The sequence below is a fragment of the Lytechinus variegatus genome, chromosome 15 (assembly GCF_018143015.1).
Source record: "Lytechinus variegatus isolate NC3 chromosome 15, Lvar_3.0, whole genome shotgun sequence".
NCBI lineage: Eukaryota > Metazoa > Echinodermata > Echinoidea > Temnopleuroida > Toxopneustidae > Lytechinus > Lytechinus variegatus.
This window is the reverse complement of record NC_054754.1, coordinates 27,624,313-27,649,171: the sequence shown is the minus strand read 5'-3', so window position 1 is coordinate 27,649,171 and position 24,859 is coordinate 27,624,313. Positions and strand designations below refer to the sequence as shown.

Below are 24,859 nucleotides of genomic sequence, written 5' to 3'. Positions count from 1 at the left end.
CAGGGGGTGTTTCATAAAGCTGTTCATAACGACTGGTGATCCTTTCTTTTGGTAAATGGTATACACCATAGGCGATGGTTTAGCGCGTAAGAAAGGATCACCAGTCGTTCTTAAAGTCACTCTTAACTTACGAACAGCTTTATGAAATGCCCCCCCCCCTCCGATGGTTAATAGGCAACTGGTTGTATATGAACTAGGATGAGAACAAATGGACAGTATACCAAATGGACGTAGACCAAGTAACAATTTCCTAAAAATCTGATACTGCATAAAAAACATAGATGCAAGGTTTGTAATAACTCCTAAAAACCTCTTAACAGCTCAACTCTCATCATAACCTGATTTTACCGGACTTGATGTCTTGGTGAGCTGTGGGGGTAAGTTCTTCATAGCGCCCCGCCCTGGCATTCAAGTAGTATAACCTATCCTTGACGGTGTTGATGTCATATGCTTCCTTTCTTATCTCGACTTTCTTGAGTTTATAGGTTCCTAAACAAGAAAGTGGAATGAAGAAGCTTATCGGGTAACTGAATTAAAGTCTGTGAACTAATTACAAAGAAATAAGCAATATTTTGATAACATCATTCAATATATATATTTTTTTGTATGTTTTGATACATCCTGAAAGTGTAATGAAAAGCTTATCGGGTAACTGAATTAAAGTCTGTGAACTAATTACAAAGAAATGATAAGCAATATTTTAATATCATCATTCAATATATATATATATATTTTTTTTTTTTGATTTATCATTAAAAAGCCATTGCACCAATACAAACCTGTTAAAATGTTTATTTCAATATCAACTTCTATTTGAGTGTTTTTTTCCCTTCCGTGTTTCAAGACCCCATCCAGACCCAAAAGTGAAATTGACAAATCATATATATCCACTGAAAGTTTATAAACTGCAAAACACAGCAATGTCAGGTTTATGCATTTCACTGCTTCCTAGCCAAGTATTTTGCTTAAAAATAGCTCCAATTATCAGGCTTTGAATATAAATTTAATTGTGCTTTTCATCCGCCTCAGATCCATGATTTCATTGTGATTCCATAGGTTTGTATACACAAGAACTGGGTGATATTCTGCTTTTCACATGACACAATTGATTTTATTCACTTCTATCACATAGAGATATCATAAATATTTGTTCCTGCTAGCTTGAATTGATGAAACCTACAACTTTCCACAAGTTTCTGCCTTATTTCATTTCCTGCCTTCCAATTCTACTAGCAAGCAGATTATGTGTACAGGCTCTTCGTGACATAGCAATATATGGGAAGGGGTAGGGGAGGGGAAGTTGAAAACACAAGGGTTTACATACCTGTAGTATCCACCTTTGTGACTATACAGATGAAAAGTGGGATAGATGTAGCATATAGCATCCCCTTGGAGGAGAGGGGGAGGGCATTGGTAGTTGAAAACGCTAAGGTTTACGTACCTGTTGTATCCACCTTTGTGACTATACGGATGAAGAGAGGGATAGCGTAGCCTGGCAGGTTGCCTTTGAGTAATGTGTATAGATCTGGAATGTTGAGAGACCCATTGGGATCTACTATGGCTGCCATACCAGCACGACCCTCAGATCCTTGATGAGACAGAAAAAGACAGAGAGAGACAGACAGAGAAAGGGAAAGACAGACAGAGAAAGACGAGAGATGGTGATAGAGACAGAAAAGAGAGAGAGAAACAGAAAGAGAAACATATAATTATTTTCTTCTACTTTGAGACAATACCACCTGTTTTCTTTTAATTTTTTTTAGCCATCACCATATAATATTGTAATAGTAATGTGACTTATAAAGTGCCAAATCCACTCTGTAGAGTGCTCAAAGCGCATAAAGAGCTCAGAGTTCAATAAAAAAGTAAATTTAAATCTTATCAATAGCGGTCTCACCTTGAAGAAAAGAATAAAACCAGCGTAAAAGAAATCAGTTTAAAATGTTAATTTGCAACTACAATTTCAGCTCATGAAACAAGTTCTATTCTTATTCCTAATTCTCTAGTAGGTTTACAAAAAAATACTTAGGCAAAGGCTTGAGGATACAATTCAGTTCTGGAGCCATTGCAGAAAGAGTTGCGATTAAACTCAAGTCAAATGTCAAGCGCAAGTCCAGGATGCAGCACTTTTAGAGTTGTGTTTGATTTTAAGTATTTCTGCAAGGCCCCTGGGTCTAAGTTGTAGCACAAGAGCTAGCAATTAATCTTAGGCCTGATTTTTACGATTGATTGTACATCCTAGTAGATGCAATCAATCATAAAAAAATGTTCTACGATGATCACTAAGCTCTGTGTTACCGGGCCACAGGTCTTCAGTATAAAACCGATTAAATTTGATTTTAAACTTGGTTCAATACATCTAAGAATTTGCACTAGCTGAATGAAATCCTGAAAATAAACTTGATTTAACTTCATTAATTCTGTCAAAAGTCACAAGCACTGCTACACAGATATGAATCTATGGGACCAAATATAAAACGCCAGCCCAACCATTTCAACATTGTTGTCTCCCTTGAATGTTAGGAAGTACGAAGAACATCCCTTAAAGTGGACCATTTTTCTGTGATATTCTCGCTAAATGTCATTACAAGAAAATGATAGCTCACAAGCATCGTGATGCAGTTCTTGATTCATCAAATCCCATCATGGCCTGGTGTCATTTGACAATCCACACTTTGCCACTCTCCACCCAGGAGTCAAATGGGCACCCAGTAGGATGCAGAAGCCGTTGTAGTATGTTTAGCAATTGAGTCTTAAACCCTTGTTGGAACGCTCTCTAAGAGATAGGAGAAAGCTGATGGCTACAATGTGTGCGGGCATGCTACAGGTGAAGGATCAGGGGAGCGTTTCATGAAAGTTGTCAGCACTGACAAATTGGCTTTCTTCGACAGTTACTATAATAATAGTCAGAGACAAGTGCCTCACAGCCAATCAAAACCAAGGATTTCACTGAAATTGTCAGCACTGACAATTTAGTCAGTGCTGACAACTTTCATGAAACACCCCCCAGATGACTAGGGTAACTCGGGGTAAATCTGTGGATGTATTACGCACTATATAAACATGGGATAATATTGTGATTATTATTATTTTCATATCAACCGAAAACTATTCATCATTCAAACAATTGGAATAATAGTTAAACATCATTTAATCACCATACCTGGTACTTCAACACCATAAACTACAGTGTCATTGAGTCCTATCGTCTTGCTAATGATTGTTTCCACCTCTGTCGTGGACACGTTCTCTCCCTTCCATCGAAACGTATCCCCAGAACGATCCCGGAAATAGAAATATCCAAACCTGTCCATGATCAACACATCTCCTATCAATAGAAAGATGACAGATATATGGTGTAAGGACAAACTCTGATCATCAGTTGATAAGACCCAATTAGCTAAACCTAAATTGTAAACCATCCCTAAAACCAACAATGGGTCACACTAAATGAATTTTGAGATTTTTATCTTGAAAAGGCACATCCTAATATAGAAATAATATTCAAAACAGATCACCAACACACAAAAGTACTTGACCTGCATTTTATCAGTGTTTCTTCAAACTATACAAAACTCTGTATTGTAAATAACCTTTCCAAATCAGTATTTGACAGACAAATTTATTCCTTGCTTAACATGTTTTGTTTGGCATTCGTAATAGTATTTTTCATTTCACATACCCGACAAGAATGCAGAATCTCCTTTCCTTAGTACGTCATATACAACCTTCTTGCTGTTAGCTTGACGATCTGCATATCCGTGAAACTCTCTGACTGGATCCCCTTTACGAATCTTACCAACCAACTGCCCAGGTTCACCTAGGTAAATAAAAATAAAAGAATTAAAGTTTAAACTTCACTTCAATTTCGGTATATTACATACAATACAATAGCATGCAGTAGTCCAGAGACTTATGCAATGTCTGTATAAGAATGTGATTTACATATAAATATTTGAATATGTGGGTTGAGAATAGAATGGCAATGACCAATAGGCCTACTAGTGCTTCCTGGGGAGTGTTCCATCAATATTTTCATCCAACAAGATGTCAGATCTGACATCTTTCCATGATTTTGATTGGCTGAGAGGCACTGCTCCTATGGTAACTGTCGGATAAAATGGGACTTGTCGGATAAAACGTCTGACAAGTCCTTTCATGAAACGCCCCCCAGGTCCCCATTTACTCCACCTGGTGGGTGTTTCAAAAAGATGTTCGTAAAGTTACGAACGACTTTACGCACGACTGGAACATGTTCTTACCTGTAGGTCATAATTCAATTACATAGGGATATCACAGAGCACAAGAAAGGATCACCAGACGTTTGTAAAGTCATTCGTATCTTACGAACAGCTTTATGAAACACCCACCTGGTTTGAGTGTGGCACAACATGGATGAATTTCTTTCAGAAGGAAACAGACGCCTGGAAACGGATTTGAGCCCACAACCCTCGGAACAAGAGGCAGGCGGCGCCAGGACCACTACAAAATGTAAAGACCCCATCCCCATTCCTTCCTCACCTGGTTTTGCCCTCATGCAAAGTCCCCTAGAGTTCCTGATGATATCCCCAGTCTCAGGGTCGATCTTGATCAAGAAGACAGGATAGGCCCATGGTGCTATCATGGAGTTGAACCCTACTGCTCCGGGTTGACCGGTCATATTGGCGATGTTACCGTTGCCCTCCGTGGCTCCGTAGAATTCTCCAATCTGCAGTGATTATTAATAAGTTGTGACCTTATTGTGATGATAATAAGGTAATATGTGACCAGGCAAGGCAAAGTGCAAAAAAAATTGCACTGTGGGATTTTCAGTAGGATATACAGAATCGTTTTGGTCGTTATCACATTTCAGTTTTTATCATTTCTTGATGGAGTATACTTTTTCTATGGGAAAAAAAGTTGATGGAACAAACATATTCAAAATGGCTGTTTTGACAGTTTCAATTAGACCAGTGCTTTTTTTTCTTTTGGGATTATTTTGCAATTTGTTATTGTTCCTGAAAATCAAAATATTCCCCTTACTTAGAACCCCAATAAAAAACAGCTGAGCCCAACCAAAGGTTGCACTCTCCCCTAAATACCTCTCAGAACACTTTACTCAAAAGGCGCAAATTCACTTGGAGGACAGTCTGAAAGCAGGGCATGATATGACCTACCCTTGCGATGTTAAATCTATCTTTGAACTCATTCCAAAGCTCTGGCCGGAGTCCATTGCCCATAGCTAATCTGACTTGATGTTTGGTTTCCTCAGGTTTGTGGGGTTGGGCGTATAGATACCGGCAGATCTCTCCAATATACTGCGTTACCTGAAACAGAAATAAAATAAAATATCAATTGCAATGGAGGTCATATGTTACCCTTCATTCACAAACAGAAAATATACCAGGTACACAAATGCAGACATTAACCCATGGTTCAAAATCAGTTGCCTCTCTAATGATAGCCCAGTATGGCAAAAATTTCTAGCAGTTAATGACTGACTAATCAACATCTGTGATTCTAAAACTATTGAAACCAGTTTTGCAATGAGTACCGAAGTGTGACGTCAGTTGCCATGGTGTCATGGCGGGCTGGTTCTAAACAGAGTCGCGGATGATAGCAGCGATTTTCTCCTATGAGAAACACACGCTTTCATTTGTTGAGAACCAGGCCGCCATGACACCATGAAAAAAAAATCCAAAATGAAAATCCATAATTTATTGTTCAAAATAGACATGAAATGATGTACTCCGAAAATTTGCTTTGCCCAATTGATCGTGGGCCCGGCAGCCACTGTGCAGCGCCAAATCGACGAGGCTCTATCCCTTTAATCGTTGAACGCCAAACAGGGTCGCAGCAACTCCCATCTTTTAACGTTTTTTGGTCTGACGCGGCCGGGGTTTGAACCCCCCGACCTCCCGGTTGTGAGACGGATGCTCTACCGACTGAGCCAACACACCGGACCAGACGTCATCGCTTCGGTACTCTATTGTATTCTTGACAATTACAGTATAATCCAGATATCATGTAACTATAAGAAATAGGTTACGGCATGGACAGAATTTCACTTGTAGCTACTCATGGTTAAACCAAAATGAAACAACTGCTTTACTTTGTAACTTGATCTCTATTGTGGATACATGGGATTTCTTTTGCCCAGTCAAACCTACTTGACAAAATCTTTTTTTTATTGCAATTATCAGATGGAACCATATGCTCCCAAGCTTTGCTCATTTTTGGACCCTGTTATATCTAAACACAAGCTTTATTTCAAGCACATTTTCAAAGTTTGGCATGATAATTACTATTACCTATTATTTAATTGTATGATGTACAAAAACATATTGTATTTGTTAATTTGTAATTGTTTATTTGTTTACATGTATGAAAATGGAATGAAAGTCTTCAATCTTGAAACAATAACAACAAAAATGATGTAAAATGTGCATTTTAAATATACACAATGCAATTTGATTAAATTGTTTTAAAGGATAGGAGCTAAGGTATAAAATGAAACATATTTCTTTTATTTCTCATACTTACCGTTGCATTGTATCTGATGCAGTCTTTCCAGAAATTTGAGGCAGAGAACTTGGCCCTCATGGACATGGTCGTTCCGTTGATGATGAGCTGGCCAACACCGAGGCATCCTGCTGCAGAGTGGTACAGCGGAAGAGCACAGTAGATGGTATCATCACCAGTGATGTTGAAAGATTCTGAGATACTCTTAGCCATGAACAATAACCTGGAAGACATAGAAAATATTTATTATATTAAAAGCAGATACAAACCAGCAGCCGTAATAGCACCACCTCAAGTCCTGCAACTGCCATTACAGGACTTTAGAATTTATTTACAGTTATACACAACTTTAACAGTACCAATATATAATAGAGACAAAGAGGTTGCAGTTCCAACAAAGTTCATTTCCAAGTATTATCCAAATTTTCGACGCAAAGCTCGCATCTTTGTCAGGGATACAAAACTCTCAGTGACAAGATATTGAGATAATAGATGCATTCATGATTATGGTAGTCATAGAAACGCACAGGTTTAAGGTGCGGGCTGTAAACATAATTGCGTCAGTGAGAAAATTGTTATGTCATAATCACTTGATAATAATGCAACCACAATCATGCATGAAAAGAATAAGATAATCAATTAAAGGCCTATAACGAAACTAATTCAAGATAAAAGGAGGTGGCAATGACCTCTAATATCACTCTATCTCGAAATCAAGTGTTAAGGTAGTCGAGCACTTCAACAAAGAAAATCACTCTATCAATGATCTCAAAATCATTCTTTTCGGAGGTTATAAATCGGCAGATGAGAGGAAACTCGCTGAGCTTCGAGCAATTATTCATAGCAGAAGTTTTCAATATGGCCTAAATCGAGATCTCTCTAGGCTGGACAAATACAATTTTTACAAATAATTTCAGGAATATTTCATGAGTTAATCCGAAACAATCATCTTACCTCGCTATCAATGTACTTTGTTACTAGTTTAGGTATTATTATTCTTTCTTGCCTAGCACACATTTAACTCTCCTCCAAAAAATTAACACTTGATTTCAAGATAGTGATATTAGAGGTCATTGTCACCTCTTTTTATCTTGAATTAGTTTCATAATAAGCCTATATCGATTATCTTATTCTTTTCATGCATATTAACGATAGTGGTTGAGTCAATATCAAGTGATTATGACATAACAATTTTCTCACACAAAAATATTTACAGTCTGCACCTAAAGTATGCTTTCATTATGATGGTGATGCTTTTTTAACGCGCGCGTTTCCGCAACTACCATAATCATGAATGCATCTATTATTTCAATATCTTGTCACTGTAAGCTTGTATCCCTGACGAAGACGTGAGGTTTGTGTAAAAAATTGGAATATTACTTGGAAATAAATTTTGTTGGGACTGCAATGCATCTTTGTCTTTTTGGCTCACCTGTATCCAACACGTGGAATGTGATATCGCACACACACACATAAATTCTGTGCTAATTACCACAATATGTATATATTGTCAAGGTTGTATACAAACTTCTTGGGTAAGGATTTTGCATATTCATTGAAATTTCAATATCCAGTGTTACTATTAGGTATTAAAGACCAATATGAAAGCTTTTCAGTGGTGCCACTATTAACCTACTACTGAAGTGTCAAGGAGTCTGCACATTAAGAAAAGTCAATATAAAAGAGATAAAGTATCAGACACAATGACCAGTATCTACTTGACCAATGGAGTTCGTAATACGAAAGAATTTAATCTTTGCGCTAGGTGAATGACATCTTGATGTGAATAAATAGTATAAGGGTCATGTGAACATAAAGCTTAGCGATGGATCACTGGGCTAATTTTTACAACTGGGCCCCGTCTCACGAAGAATTACGCTTGATCTGATCCAATCAATTGTAACTCTATGGAAATCCATCCATACCATAATTTGCTCTATAAGAAATTTGCACAATGCCCTATTACAGGTGTGCAAACAAAGAGAAGCACAGTAAATGTTCAAGAAAACAATGAATGCATGAATATACATCATAGAATATATTTTGAAAAAACATGCATAATAGGTGTTGACGTTGATAGCCATCCATAGTTGTGATTGATCAGATCAATTGTAACTGTTTGTAAGACGGGGCTCTGATTACAAAGCAATCGATCATAGAAATCAGCCCCATGATAAATCGCTATGTTAAATGTTACAGGGCCTGGAGATGAATATACCAACTGATTACAAAATAAACATCCTGCATTAAATCAGCTGACCCAGATTAAGCAAAAATCCTATTTTTTAATTCTTTTTTATGATATTTTCAAGCCTAATATCCTATAATTGTTTCGAAATTTGAAAAACAAGCAAAAAAGGTAGAAATACATGTACATGTATGTGAACTGATTATTAGAGAATTATTCTTAGAAGTTTCAAAAATCCTATTTCAAATGATAAAAAAATATTTTCAATGTCACTTTCCCCTTTAAGTAAAACCCTACCAAATAAGTTCAAATCCTACTACTTGGCAGTTCTGCTACATGTACAGAGTACCTCAAAATCAGGGCCCCTGTCTAACAAAGAGTTACGACTGATCCGATCAATCATAACTCTATGGAAATCCATTAGTGTCACAATTTTCTCTACAGAAAATGTGTAAAATGTCCTTCATAAACAAAGGCGAACACACCAAATTGTTAAGAAATCAATGAATTTATGAATATACATCATATCTAGAAATTTTTTTGAACAAGCATGCATTTTTAGATGTTGCTGGCTTTCCATACATGTAGTTGAGTGTGATCGGATCAATCGCAACTCTTTGTGAGACGGGGCCCTGGCCAAATTTTGGTGAACCTTTACCCAATTTTTGTCTGAATCATGTTAAAAGCTTCTTCAGTCAGACAAGGGATTTTTAATCCTCACAAGCTTAGTATTATTCATTTTCATGTAAAGACTGAACAGTGATATACATATATACTTTGGCGGGAGAGTTTCCGAAGTGAATGGCACTATTGGAGTCACCGAGGCCAAGAACTTTAATAAGACATATAAAAAGGGGCAAAGTTTATTTGCTTTATAGTTTGAATTAAAAATTGCACAAAAGAAGGTAAATATTGAATAAAGGCCTTTTGTATCACACGTATCTTGGTGGGTGTCTCATAAGTTATGAGATGCTTTACAGACAACCAGTGACCCTACTAAAGAAGCACCAAAGGAAATCTAGTGGGTATCATTAAGGACAAGAAAGGATAGCCAGTCATTCGCAAAGTAGCTCAAACTTATAAACAGACTTATGAAACACCCATCTGGTAGGTGTTTTATGAAGCTGTTCGTAAGTTAAGAGCGACTTTACGAATGACTGGTGAATCTTTCTTACCAGCAAAATAATCACCAATGTACATTTAATGGTGAATATCATTTATCACAAGAAAGGATCACCAGTCCTTCTTCAAATCTCTCATAACTTTCAAACAGCTTGATGAAGCACCCACCTCTATTGATAAACAGGTGGATGTACGCTACTTAAAATTGATATGAACTCCTGAGAATAACCTCAAATGAGCGCTTTCGTACACAAATAATGAGTATTTTGGCATGAAAATATCTTGCTTGGGAATGAATTCAATTCAATTCAGCCTGAAAAGTAGCATCTCCTAATTTCAAAGGACTTTTTCAGCAGTCTACGATAATGGTTATGAACTTCATGTTTCATATCCTTCCTCACGTTTTCACAATTTGTTTACTTATTACCAATTCGGCAATAACAATTTATGAATAAACACAGAACCGTGTATGGTTACATGTAACTTAATAGCTGCCTGGGTCTGGGAAAAGCTAACTTGATAACTGTGACCTGAGGGTCTCCTACCCCTGTCCACTAAATAAACATGATCATCCACCTATTCTTTCAGTAAACTGATGAATTATCAATTTACATGTAAACATTCAGTTGTCGGTATGTCCAATTCAATGCTACAAAAGTATCAAATATAAATATCAAATATGTGTTGGAATGACTAGACAGATTCATTCAGAAGTTGAATGGGGGGGGGGGGTAAGGGAACACTTCTATCTAAAACTGAGGGATCACTTCTATCTAGAAGTGAAGGAACATTTCTAGCAATTTTCCTTTAAAACATACCTTTTTGATTTAGGGGGAATTACCAGGAAGTTTTGGTTTTGTGTTTATGCGGCATAGTGAGACTATACATATAATATTACTACCATTTCATCCTTTGGCACCCCCAGCTTAGTCTGAAGGCACAGACCTTTGATTTTCACAATTTCGCATAAGTGCACAATGCAGAGTCTGGAGTAGTGAGACTAGATTCACAATGTAATGTAGATGGCTCGACTTGACACAGACAGAGTCTTTGAAGTCTAGTCTTAACTCTAGACCCGTTATTGTGTCAAATGTCAAATATGAGTCTGTGCTAGCATACTACCGCCAGCTAGCAGTTAGCTGACATTGATGGGTTCCTCCACACTGTACATTAGGGTGACAATTAATCATAGTCCACAATGAATGTCTACTACCAATTATATCGTCGCATGCACCACGAACCGTCCTCTCTGCGCAGATACAGTGCGCTATCACGCCTCGCGATTTCGCCACGAACCGTCCTCTCTGTTATGATGCCCACTGTGGCGTAAATAATTCACTTCAAGAAAATGTAAAGATACAGGATGAAACTTTGGAAACTGAACTATCGAACAAAGACACCGGTAGATAATTTGCTCTCCTTGTAGCTGCACTTATTGCCGGTTTTAAAAAACCTTTTTTTTTAAATGCGTTCTCTGCAAAACTAACTTTTGAAGTGTGCAGAGAGGACGGTTCGTGGTGCGTGCGACGATATGTATGCTTTAGGTCCTCGTGTGTCTTGTAACAGTGATAAATACCAAAGAATCGATATAAATTTGTTTGATGATGATTCCATTGTACTAACGACTGTTTACTCTAGCTCCTGATCGTGTATTGTTGATTTGTTTTTAGCTTAAGCTGGATGTAATCTGGCTCCTGGATTGTGGATTCTTGCATTTTTTATGTGGAAATTAAACAAACATCTTACGATGCTCTGTGGACCAATCATCCATCCTGATATACCTTGGGTCGTTTCATAAAGCTGTTCGTAAGTTAAGAGCGACTTTAAGACGACTGGTGATCCTTTCTTACGAGCTAAACCATCGCTAATTCAATACCACTTACCACAGGAAGGGATCACCAGTCGTTCTTAAAGTCGCTCTTAACTTACAAACGGCTTTATGAAACACCCACCTGTACATGTAAAATAAACAGCTACAGATTATTGAAAGATTACTATTACCTTGAGTGTGTAATCACAGCCGCTTTAGGCAGTCCTGTTGTCCCAGATGTATAAATATAGAAGACAATATCTGTATTGCAAGACAGTAAGAGGAGTACACGTAGGTCTATAAATTTGTATGATTGTTCTTGGAATCGACCAGCACGGCGCTAACCAATTAATGTTCTGTTCAAATATGAACTTCAATCTAACTTGGAGAATATAATTTGGAAAGATCCGATTGTAACTCAGCTGATGTGATTCTGATTTGCATGAGATGTGCACACTGCACAACAGTGGTGAAACTTCCAAGTAGTCCAGAAACAAAAAAAAATGTAAAAGAAATAATACATCTTTTCTTTTATGAAACTTACTCTCAAATTATTCTTTCAGATATAAGCCAATTTCTAAATTTTACTTTTTAAAGGTAAAAGACAGTAGTTACAGCAAACAATTATTTCATTTCATTGTTTTTTTTCAATGCCCATATTGTATAAGTTGAGATATTTAATTCACGTATATATGAAGTGCATAGAGACTTTGTGTATTATGCGCAATAGAAGTGTAATTTTATTATTATTACTATCATGAGAAAGTGTTTTAAATCAAGGTTAATTGTCAAAATATTACTATATATCTAGATCTTGTACATCAATGTAAACTTATCTTTGTAAAATCATGAAATCTTAGCTCAAAATCGATAATTCTGATGATCACTAACAAAGAAAAGCATATGTGGGACAGTGTATTAATATTGCTTCGAAAAATACCCGACATTTGATGGAATTCTGTGCTTATTTTGGCAATTTCTCAGCATTCCTACCAGAGCTATTCGGCACATATTACAAACACTTTCGTGGTAATCTAATTGGATTCTGTTCAAACACATTTTGTATATCGTTACCACAACTGATATTTATCTTTAAAGACCAAATTGATGTTCAGCCATTTTCAGAGGAAAGTTCCCTGATGACTTATTACTGGTTTGTGGGTGGCTGATCATAACAATGATTTCAATCTTATTCACCTTTAAGATTTCTTCCTGGTATGATTGGTGGAGGTAGACTGGATGTGGCTTTGATCAACGAGTCCACATTTTGACTGTTGAAGGACAGCGTCTCTGTAAGAGGTCCAGTGGTGAAGCATTCAACGTTCTTCAGAGATGGATGGACTTCTCGCACCGCTGCAAGCAAATTTAAGATGTCAATGAAATAAAATGTCAATTACTATGGTCACAGGACTCTGCAGCCAATCACATTCAAGGTTTCCATGGAACTTTCAATTTGGCAAATTACTTGCTTTTAAAAAATTTGTATTTCAAGACTGGCGGGGGGGGGGGGGGGCATCATCTAGAGCAAACAAGCTTTATAAAGCAGGCTCCTGTTTGTATTTTAAAAAAATGTATTGAGGGGGGGGCTATGTATCTCATATTTCTTTGGCAACATGTACATGTAGAGCATACAAGTCTAAAAAACAGGCATCTATTTGTATTTTTTAAAAAATTGTGTAACTGAGGGGGGGGGCTATGTTTCTCCTATTTCTTTAGCAACATGTAGAGCATACAAGTCTTTATGAAACAGACTCTGTTGTTGTATGGCACACAACATGCTAAAATATAAAGCCTCCGTTCCACTATGCCGATGTTGCTACGATTTGACAAACTTTCAGGTCGGGCATAGTCAAGGAAAAATTAACCCTTTTACTGGGAGTCGGTGAAAAATAATTTGCAGTAATAACAATTATCCAAGGATTGGATTATTAATGTCCACGCGCCGCTGTTAGTATGCCAGGAAAGGCCTGATTACGCTCATCTCACGACTACAAGCTGTATTGCTTGCACTTTTCATGATTTAAAATGCGTGTTTTCTGATCGGGAAGATCGGCATGAAATTTTGGAACATGTTCAAAATTTTTAGCCGATCACGCCAATCTGAATAAAATGCCCCCTGCTGTTACCCTGTCTTCACAACGTTGTTATTACGCTGCTCCCGATTTCAACCGATTCCTATCCCGCTCTCCGCCAATCTAATGATTGGGATGAATGGGTTTCTGATCGTGATAGAGAATTGTCCCCTTAACATCTCTACTATAGGCACTTCAAAATAAAAAAAGGACTTTGGCTATCATTACCCTAGCTTTAATAGCCTGGTAGCCTTTTACAGTGCAACAACATGTCCAGGAATAACTTCCTGCCAGATACCCATTTACCTCATATGGGTTCAAAGGGACAAATCTTGACTCCTGCTTTTCCAAAGATATTTACTGCTCCGGCAGAGATGATCACAGTAGTACTAATACATGCATTCAACACAATATAAACACTGCGCAGTATTTACAGCTAAACAATCCCTTTATTATGGCACAGCTTGAATTGATATCATGTTTGAATTCTTTTATGAAAATGTGCTTGTTTTGTACAAATATCTCCATTAATAATTTAGTGATAGTTAATTCATGCTGCTTGAAGAAAACTTGAAAACTCGTCATTTTTAATAACAACCACGAGTCCATGTCTAAAGAGCTTTCCCAGGGACCTGGTACTTATAACCATTGAAAATGGATACAGAGCTGCCAACCTTTAAAAGTAAAAAAGTAATAATTTTGACACAAGTCCTAATTTCATATATACGCGCCACATAGTATTATAAATTTATTAGAAGAGGTAATATACATAAGCTCATCTGGCCCTCCCTCAGGCCGGATGAGCTAACAACAGATTCCTTAATTCAAGGGTCAGATTCAGAATCATCTCCAGTTTTTCCTCTTTTGCATAAATCCATGATAAATCGAAGAGGAAGAAAACCACCTAATCGAGTCAGAATCTATATACCATTCATAGGGATAATACACATGTAACAAAGATCATGTGAATAATGAGCATTATTGGCTACCTTCAGACAAGTTCACCACTGCATAATGTAGTATTAAATGTTACTTCTTTGCCCTAAAAAGAGTAATAATTAAGGTCGAAAGTATAATGGAATAATTTGACATGAAAATCCTAATATTCATGACTTTTTTCTCAATAGCTGGCAGCTCTGGGGATTCATATGAATACAAGCACAATGACTCAAGGAATCCAACCCAGATTGCTGGATTAGAAGCCTGAAATGCTGCATTGAAGTAAAACTGAACTGAAGAAACAATGTGATCCACGAGCTTGCTTTTTACAAAATACTATGACCATGGCAACAATTAAAACCATCTTTAAAAATATGCCTTGACCATTAAAATCACTATGTAGGCCTATGGTAAATTTTATATTGGACAAAAAAGGGAATGTTTAATCCCATATCTATGCAATACAACATAAATTACATCTATAGATAATGTGATGCTATCATTACAAATCACAGCCAGTTCCATGGATACACTATTTACTATTTAGATGGCAAACTGAATATTATGTGCAGTCTGCTGAACTATTTTCATGCAATATCTTTAATCCAGAGTACCTAGCCGATATGTAGGTTAATTCTTTATGTCAATAATACTCTGATAAGTTAATTGGTGTCAACTGAAAACTTCATCTGTGATTCTCACCTTTATAACTACTTCTCATAGATTTTTTTTATCCAAAGAATTATGTTTGCTTATATTTCACTTTCACACAGATCACGTAAAGCTGATGTACATGCATTTGTTACTGTAAATTTATTCAATATCCCCCCCAATAAATGAATAAGAAATAAAAATCATAATAAATCAAAATTGGTAGAAGATAAGCTACACCAACAAATTGTCTGTTACAATGCTATAATCAATTTAGCTTGAGGCAATAAGACCATAGTCAAGAAAGAAAAAGAGGACAAATTAATCAATCATGACTGAAAATCGAAAATGCCCACGTACACTGCAAACCTTACCCTCTGACAGTTCAGCAGCGAAAATGAGAGCCTTAGAGTTGGCAACGTTGATGCAGTGAGTCAACCCGTCCCTCCGAAGGTTGTGATTGATGAAAGCAGACACGACGCCAATCTTTGACAGTCCTAGCCACAGACCGACAAACTCTGGACGGTTGTCCATGAGCAGGGCAACCGTGTCGCCTTTCTGGTAGCCCCGTTCAAAGAAAAGGTTGGCCACCGCATTGCTGTACTTTTCAAGGTCTCGCAGGGTCCATTTTTGGTCGTCCAATAGCAGAGCAAGCTGTAAACAAAAACAAAACAGTTGTATAATTTTGCATACTTGTTTATAAAAAATTATGTTATGCTTATTGAATCTGTCTACTATCATTGAATGAAAAACAAGCTATTTTACAGTGTAGGCATGTTTCTTGTGTTTAAACATTGTTATCACCTCCAAATCTATATACTGTTTGTGCAATGTTAGTCAAGTAGCAATGTCATTAACAGACAAATATCCATATCGCTATGCAATGCAAAAACACTCCACACATTGCCCAGTCTAATATAGCTTTATAAATTCACCATCTGTACACTTCCCACTAGTCCAAAGCACACTTGTATGTGACTGGATGCTTCAGAAATGTTCCAGTTATGATAAGTAAATATCACTTCATTATTATTTAATCGTATTACAACAGCACATACACTTTTCTTTGACAGTTGTGTACATTATAAAAAATAAGACCATAAGGAAGTCTGCTATTAACACATGTATACTTAATTTTTTTTACTGATATGTAATGCATAATGGGTGACAAACAAATTACCTGCTGTTGAAAAGATACAAGCTTCAAAAATTGTTTCCTAAAGTTGGGATATAATCATTTTATTTTGCTTCATTCAATAGTCTGTACAAGAAATAATTACTGCATTTTCATAAATTTCACGACAATGGACTTGGGGAGTTGCATGAATGCATGATAAAACACAATTTTTTTAACGAACAGATTTTTTTTTTTTTTTTTTGGGGGGTTCAGTTCATTTGACTATTCATTTTACTATTACAAGCCATTTCAGAACTTAAAAAGTATACATATGATGATTCAATATGATGAAAATTGTAATTACAAACACTATCATTTTTTTTTTTTTGGGGGGGGGGAAATGAAATATTCACCTTGTCTGGATTGCGTTCAGCATTCTCTCTGAAAACGTCATGGGTCATGTGATTGTTACGTATTTTACTGCGGAGGTATGAGTTCAGTTTGATCAAAGTTACCAAGCCCCTGGAAGAAAAAGATGGTAATGAGAGCAACCATTGTAACATAGAGACTGTTGAAATACCAATAGAAATCGATAGAAACCATTATGAAATATTACATAATGTCTCTGGGCTGTTAAAACCTTGTATCTCAAAATTAAATATTTTGATGACAGCTCAGAATAAGATTGATTTTGGAGTAGCAGCCTTCGTTTGCCTAGAAAGAGTTCTTAGAAGGTATCAGGAGAATGTTTTCATACAATATTTTCACCATTGCCATGTTTCTAAAATGCAACTTTTCCTAAGTTAATTTTTTTTTAATTTTGAGATACGAGGTAATAACAACCCAGCCAAGATAAATCATAAATTGATGGAAACCAATGACTATATTAGAATTCATAAGGAAACAGAAATTGATTGAAAATGGTAGAAACCATAATAAAAAAAACAAAAAAAAGCATTTGAATCCATTAGAAATATTCTGTTTGTTTCCTGCTGGATAAAATCAACCTAGGATGTCAAACTTTCTGTGTACATGCATGGGTGCTGCTTAATTAATTAACATGTACACAAACTTAAGAATTAAAATTCACTCTCTTGATCCAAGTTTCTTCTACTGTGATTTTTGGTCACCTTTTCATTATTCTACTGGTTAAATTTTACTCCCTTCAATTCCTATTGGTTTCAAGCTGGAGTACCCTTTACCAAATATAAATGTACCAGGAGAAAAAAATACACATGCATGGGCTCAGGGCTAATTCACTCTTGGAATTCCCCTGAAAGCCCTGGAAATTTTAAGAGCCCCTAAAATTTTGATACCTAGGGTCCAATGTGCATTGTTATATAATTTTAGCAAAGATATTGGGCTCAAAATGTTGCCCTGTTAAGTTTTCTATTACTTCTTTCACCCTAAATGTACATGTACAATGTTTGCCCATAAACTTCATGGGTTATTGTAATGGTATCTTACAGTTACAGTCTATTCACTATAAACAAGAGCAGTAGGCCGACAGTTACCAACAGCTTATGAAGTATAAGAAGGTGGCCCCAATGTCTGCGCACCTAACAATATAACTTAAGCTTAATCATTATTTTTTTAATTGAAAAAAAAATACATTGATAATTTTCCTTATATTTTTTGCACACTTATAAGTGTGCAAAAAATCTCATGAAAATTTGAGAGAAATATATGATTTTCTTGGAAAAAACCTCGGCCAGTCATTTTCAGAATGAACAAAAAGATGGTGCCCCATGTCTGTGCACCCATTCACTTTACACACGATTTGGGGATTTTTGATGAGAAAATCTGCATTTTGAGGTTGTCACATGAAATGCCCGAAATTCATTATTTTTCCACTATTTTGAGTCAGATTTGTTAATGAATATCTTTCTATGTATTGCATGTGTAAGGTTTGTACTCGTCGCATATCTTCTTTTACTAGAATCGCGCAGATACACATTTGCGCAGACAAGGGACACTGCGCAGACTCAGGGGGTCTTACCATAGTTCAATGTGGAAGGAAACATATTTATTCATTTTTCACAAGATACTGGGCTTGAACCCCTGTGTATTATTATTTTCTTCCCTGCTTAGTCTACAAGGAGCTGACCTGTCTATCCACTTATCAGTCTCCAGCCTCTTACCTTAGGTAACTCTCTTAATAAAAACTATGGCTTCAGCCTATAACAGACCACTCACTATTTGTACAGGTATCACTGCACAATGGCCTGCACAGAGATTAAGTACTGTACATACATGTAAGAGGTGACCAGAGTTTAGACTGAATGGAAGAAAGAAAGAAATTTAATGTCTGCATAAAGGAAATATCCTTTTCACACTAAATTTTTTTTCCTTAACCCCTGGGTAATTAGGGATCCTTAAATAAGCATTGATGATAAAAGTACCGGGTAAACACTTTACTAAGAAGAATATATACATATATGATATATATTGCTGAACATAAAAATGCCTAAACAGATACCTACTCATGAGCATAAATGTTTAATGTTTCATTTGTGAACTGATGAGCTTAATTTCTTTTAATGTGTTTGCATACTGTGACTTAAAGATTGGAAGAAATCATGTAACTTTTGAACACTTTATTAACATGAATATCAGTATGTGGGACTAGAGTGAAATTTCATGGTATCTTTGGAAGAGTTTTTAAAGGTGAAGAAATAAAATATCATCATTGGTTATAACATATTTTGTCAATATCATACAAATAATTAACATACACGAAAATCAAGTCAAAAAATTATTTGTCCGGGGGTCAAATTCAAGGTCAAAGAATAGGTCAAGGGTCACGACCTTATACATGTAAATCGCTCCAATACATTATTTGATATATATGTTTTGGATTCCTCTCTGAATTTCCTATTAAATAGTACCACTTTCGTGAAAATTGGTCAACACGTTATGACGCAATGGCCATTGAAAGTTGAAGGTCACGCCCATTTTTGTCAAAACAAGGAGAAAAGGGCGGGCTGTAGCGCGAGAACCGACGGACCGATTTGAATAATTTTTCTGTTTTGTGCTTGGGCCATGTTGAATTTTATGTATACCAATTTACAACAAATTCTGAGACGGTCGGGTGCAACCACTGGGTGAATCCAGATGGAATGACCCTTATTTCTTTGCATGATAAATCAAGTGTGTGCTTTAGGACCCCTTCTACATCGAGCAGCGAAATCAAGAGGTGTTCGGAAAACATGGCGGGATTTTCGTATTTTTTTAGTGAGTTCTGTGATATTTTCTTCTTGGTTAATATTTAGAATATATTTATTACAAATTATTGAAAGATAATTTGTTCAAATATTAAAATTGGCATAGTTTTTATCATTTGAAAACAATGTGCGTAGCTTTAGGTCCCCCTAACCCAGGGAGCTCCGGCCCACGAAGCGGGTTGGTGTCCAGGACTCGTCCATGTAATATTAGTATTAGGCAGCGGTTACTCTCCAAAATGGGGTAGAATGGAGTCGTAATAACACCCCAAAGAAAAGGGGAAAAATAAATTATGCACTTACCTTGATTATATGAAGGCCGATCAATACCAAGAATGAATGCGACATAAAGGTCTAACTTTTCCTTTATTTTGAGGGTCCAGTTCAGTTCATGTCAGGATTCTGTGTCACGATAGACCTTCATCCATATAATCGAGGTAGGCCTAAGTGTATACCGGCATGACCGGGTAATTAATTTTCCCCCTTTTATTTGGAGTGCTATTGTGACCACATTCTCCCCCATTTTGGAGAGTTCGCATGTCTGCCTAATATGACACGGATGAGTCCTGGGCTACGGCCCGCTTTGCGGTGCTCCCTGGGTTAGGTCACCCATCATACTATTATTAGTTTAGGGGGAGGGGGCTGCACTGATCAAGTAAAACTCCAGGCCTATAACCTTTGAGCGATTTAAAATCTTTACCCCACCCCACCCCCACAAAAACAATAATAATATTTACAATGATGATATTGATGCACAAACAAATAAAGTACCGGGTACCGTTCCCCGGTAAATAAATGAATAAATAAAAAATAATTAACGTTACATAATATGGTAGTGGATCGTATTACCGAACACTTTTCATGAATTTGATCATATCAAACACATTATTCCAATAAAATTAACCAAACTTTCACCATAAATACACAAATACCTACAAAATATAAACATGCAGAAATTTTGCAGAAATTGTTTTTCATTTTTACGACATCAGCTTCCAATCGGACCCCTCTTCGCAAGTGAAATATTTTGGTCACTTGAAAAGGTATCGTATTACCGAACGTGTGTTTTCTATGGGAAAAGTTGGGAAAACAACAAGGTCACTGATGAGCTATTTTGACCATATTTATTGTTTTGAGGATATAAAGACTTCGAAATTGTGTTATTGATAATTTTTCATCATTTTTCTATTTAAGTTCCCTTTGGAAGGAAGTTGCAAAGGTTTGAGCGTATTTGATTATTTTCTGACGCATATGATGCGCGCGTTCGGTAATACAAGGCCGGTCGGTAATACAATCACTCACTATACATGTGTAAATAATTAAATAAACAGTCCTACTCCTAGATAAATTGATAAATTTCTGAAAATACATAATGAGGGGATCTAACATTAGGCGATAAGTGACTACAGTCATGCCAGTTGAAATCAAATTATCATTCATGAAAAAAAACAGACAATATTTTCAAATTGAAAATATAAATGGGCTATTCCACGGTTACTCACGTTACATTTGGAGACACCTTGACTCATACTTGGAGCTGTAACTCCATTATTATTGATAGGAACTAAACATCTCCGTATCACAACAAAGTACACAGTCTGACTATCCTTTGTATAAAAACAAAACTTGGGAAATTCTATTATGCTCCTGGCAAATCTTTGGAATGTGTCGGTTACTCACGTTACAGATTTGTCCCAACCTGTGGAATTGCCCAAATCATATATTTTTTTCCATCTGAAAATGACTGCCCACAGCTGGGGTGGCTATAGTATAGGTGGCTGAAATTTGTAATCTAGCTACCGTACAAATGACATGTGGGCTGGATAATGTCTATTACTATAGATAGTATACCCAATTAGTTCCCAACTTCTGGCTTACTTGAAATCTCTTGGAAAGGTGACGATGGCAACATACACAAAATCCCATCCACCGGTCACGAGGTAGACAACGAAAATTAGTGCCAAGACAAGCCACCAGTCAAGGGAGGCGTATCCGCGAAGAACCGCTGCCAGTCCGCCGAACAGGGCGAGTTTGACCACCATTTTTACACTGGGAAGATATTCAATTGCCGCTCTCAAAACTCTAGCCGCCTTGAACAGCATCCGCCCTCTAAGTATCACCGTTCTCAAAAAGAAAAGAATCCGAAACAAATGAGGAAACGTGGTAGACGTAATTTCCGATCGATTTGTGTTACACTGGTGTCTGCGCGCGAGATTGAGATGGCGCTTTTTCATCAAGGACACCGTACTTGTTGACTCGATGGTCTCGATGGTCGCATGCAGCTTGACCTGAGTAGGACGTGCAACTCACTATCTCTGAAAATATCAGAAAAATTCTATAAATTACCAATATCGCGCTGTTAGACTAAATTGTGCATTTGGAACATCCTTCCTATGGTCAAGTGACAGGGTAAGCGAGCATTTGTGGGCTTTTTTGAGCACTTCACACTTACTTTATGTCGTAGGTCGCACCTATACGTACCGTACTAACATTCAAATTTCCCGCCCTTTTACCAAAGGCCAATCATGGCGACTGGGCCGGCGACATCCGAGCCGGACCATACAATAACGAGTACGGATGAAGAAATCTGGATGATACAAAGACCACGTCGAAAAAAAAGCACTTCGTACCAACCAGAAAAAAGAAAAAGAGAAAAGAGTGACGATATTACAATTGAAAATATCAATCAAAACGCATCGTCAGATTCTGACTCGAATACATCATATCGTACTCCAGGTTTTACTTCAACCAAAAGATTGTCTGATTTCAAGTTATTTATAGCACCTATAGATAGACAGAAGAAATTGAATTTAAGGAATATTGATCCCTTAAAAGTAAAAAAAGCGATCAGAGATGTGACTTCACAACCAGTAGAGTTTATTAAACCCATTAGCACTGGGTTGCTGGTAAAATGTATCAACCTAAAGCAGATGAAATCCATCTCACAGATTCAAAACATAGGCAATATACCAGTAAAGGTCACGGAAAGTAGGTCGGGAACTAAAGGAGTGATATATGGTGTCCCAACTGAAACATCAGAAGAGGATATTCTTGAAGAATTGAGAGACCAGAAAGTGACAGCAGTAAAAAGAATAGTAAAGAAAGACCAGAGAAACAAAAATGACAAAGAAAGAGAAGGTGCTGATAATAATCAGCCTATTTTTATTCCTATGAGGAGTGTGATTCTTACTTTCAGTCTGGCAGATCTCCCTCAGAATATCAATCTAGGCTACCAGATGTTTTCAGTAAAACCATATATCCCTCCTGTGTCCAGATGTTTTAAGTGTCAAAGGTATGGTCACACTGCTGACATATGCAGATCTCAGATTAGGTGTGGAGATCATCATAATTTTGATCAATGCCAGAAGAAATTGACACCAATATGTGCCAATTGTGGAGGTGAACACTCCGCAGCATTCAAAGGATGCCAGCAGGCCAAAAAAGCAAAAGAAGTACAAGAAATAAAGATAATAAGAAAGCTAACATATGCTGAAGCATCCCAGGTCTGGAAAACACAAAGTGAACAAAAAGTCACACAGACAGTCACTGATGATGCTAAGGGATTTTCCCAATCAGTACCTAAGGTAAGAGTAAAAACATATGTAACAGATAACCAGAGTAAAGTTACAAATCCACAGGTAGCAACGGTTCCAAGCGAACTACCTATGGAGACTAACTTTCCTGTCAACACCCAACAAAGGGATACACCACTGTCTGAAGTTAAAGATCAGGCTAACAGGTCAGCTGGTACATCGACAAAGAATACCACACCTAATTTCATAAGTTTAGCCAGTGATGAACAAATTGTTGTTTTTATATGTCAATTAATTATGTCATTAACTGAAGGTAGAGAAGAAGAAGAAATAAATGCTTTAATTTTAACTGCTGCAAGAAGATTGCGGCAACAAAAAAAGGAAATCATAACTCAACAACGCAGGAACTAACGCTTTCTTTGCCCTACTTTCCATCCTTCAATGGAATTCTCAGGGCTTATTAGGGCACGGACAAGAGCTACTTAATCATTTAAAAACAAATAAAGAATATGATTTAATTTGTGTTCAAGAAACGTGGTTTTATGATAATAGTTCACTTTGTATTCCAAATTATACATGCCTTCCAAGAAATAGGGAAGGTCAGCGAAGAGGGGGTTGTGCAATATATATCCACGATAGGATTAAGTACGAAGATCCAATCTATGATCCAAGTCTAGAATTACAACAAGTTAACATATATGTCACCAATAAAATAATATCTATTATCAACTTTTATAATCCATGCAAAAAATTAAACGAATCAATTCTAAACACATTGTTGAAAAATGTTAATGAAACAGATAACCTAATAATCTTAGGTGATTTCAACGCCCATAGAACCCTCTGGGGCAGTGACAAAACCGACAGAAATGGACAAGCCATTGAGCAATTTATATATGAGAATAACTTCATAGTATTGAATGATAAAACAGGAACTAGACTTGATCCTTGTACTGGAAAGCTTTCGTGCTTAGATCTGAGTATTTCCTCCCCATTACTGGCCGGTAAGGCGATATGGAAGGTTATGGAAGATTCTTTTGGGAGTGATCATTTTCCAATTATTATTCAAATAACACTTGGAAAGAAAGAAAAAAATCATGAAAATCTAAGTAATCAGGCCAAAGATAACATGTCTCATGAACATATCTCTTTTAAGAATGTTAACTGGCCCATATTTGCATACAAATGTGAAAATATTATAAAAAATGAAATAATTAATTCTGAAGATGATATTCAGAACATTTTTCATACATTTATGGAACGCTTGAAAGAATGTATTCATGAAGCAATTCCAAAAAAAGAAAGACTGGAAAAAATCCTGTCCCATGGTGGAACAAGGAATGTACTGAAAAGATTAAAGAAAGAAATAGAATAAGAAACCATCTATCAAGAAAAATTACACTTGATAGAATTAACGAATACAAAAAAAAGAAGGCAGAAGCCCAACGAGTTCTCCGGAAAGCGGAAAGAGAATATTGGCAAGCTTTTTGCAGAAGACTAGACAGATTCATGCCAGAGACAAAGATATGGTCATGTATAAAACGTTTGAATGGCGTACCTGTCAAAAAATCACAAAATATGCCTATTTTGATTGAGAAAGGTAAAGCCATTACGTCCTTACCAGAGAGAGTAGAGATTTTTGGAACTTTTTTCCAATCCTTAGGACACAAAAAACAAGATATCAATAAAACATTAACCAAGGAAG

At 36.6% G+C, this 24,859-nt stretch overlaps 1 protein-coding gene across 1 annotated transcript; it reads right to left on the bottom strand.

The window, feature by feature from the left end:
- Positions 1-128: 128 nt before the first annotated feature.
- On the bottom strand, positions 129-21,848 carry LOC121429042 (long-chain fatty acid transport protein 4-like). Its single transcript, XM_041625938.1, has 12 exons — positions 21,500-21,848; positions 16,814-16,922; positions 15,658-15,937; positions 12,819-12,974; positions 11,813-11,882; positions 6,523-6,724; positions 5,157-5,306; positions 4,522-4,708; positions 3,683-3,820; positions 3,164-3,328; positions 1,442-1,588; positions 129-489 (listed from the first exon to the last, which is right to left on the bottom strand). The coding sequence occupies exons 1-12, from the start codon at positions 21,721-21,723 to the stop codon at positions 332-334; spliced, it is 1,986 nt and encodes a 661-aa protein (XP_041481872.1). The 5' UTR covers positions 21,724-21,848; the 3' UTR covers positions 129-331.
- Between the last annotated feature and the right edge of the window lie 3,011 nt (positions 21,849-24,859).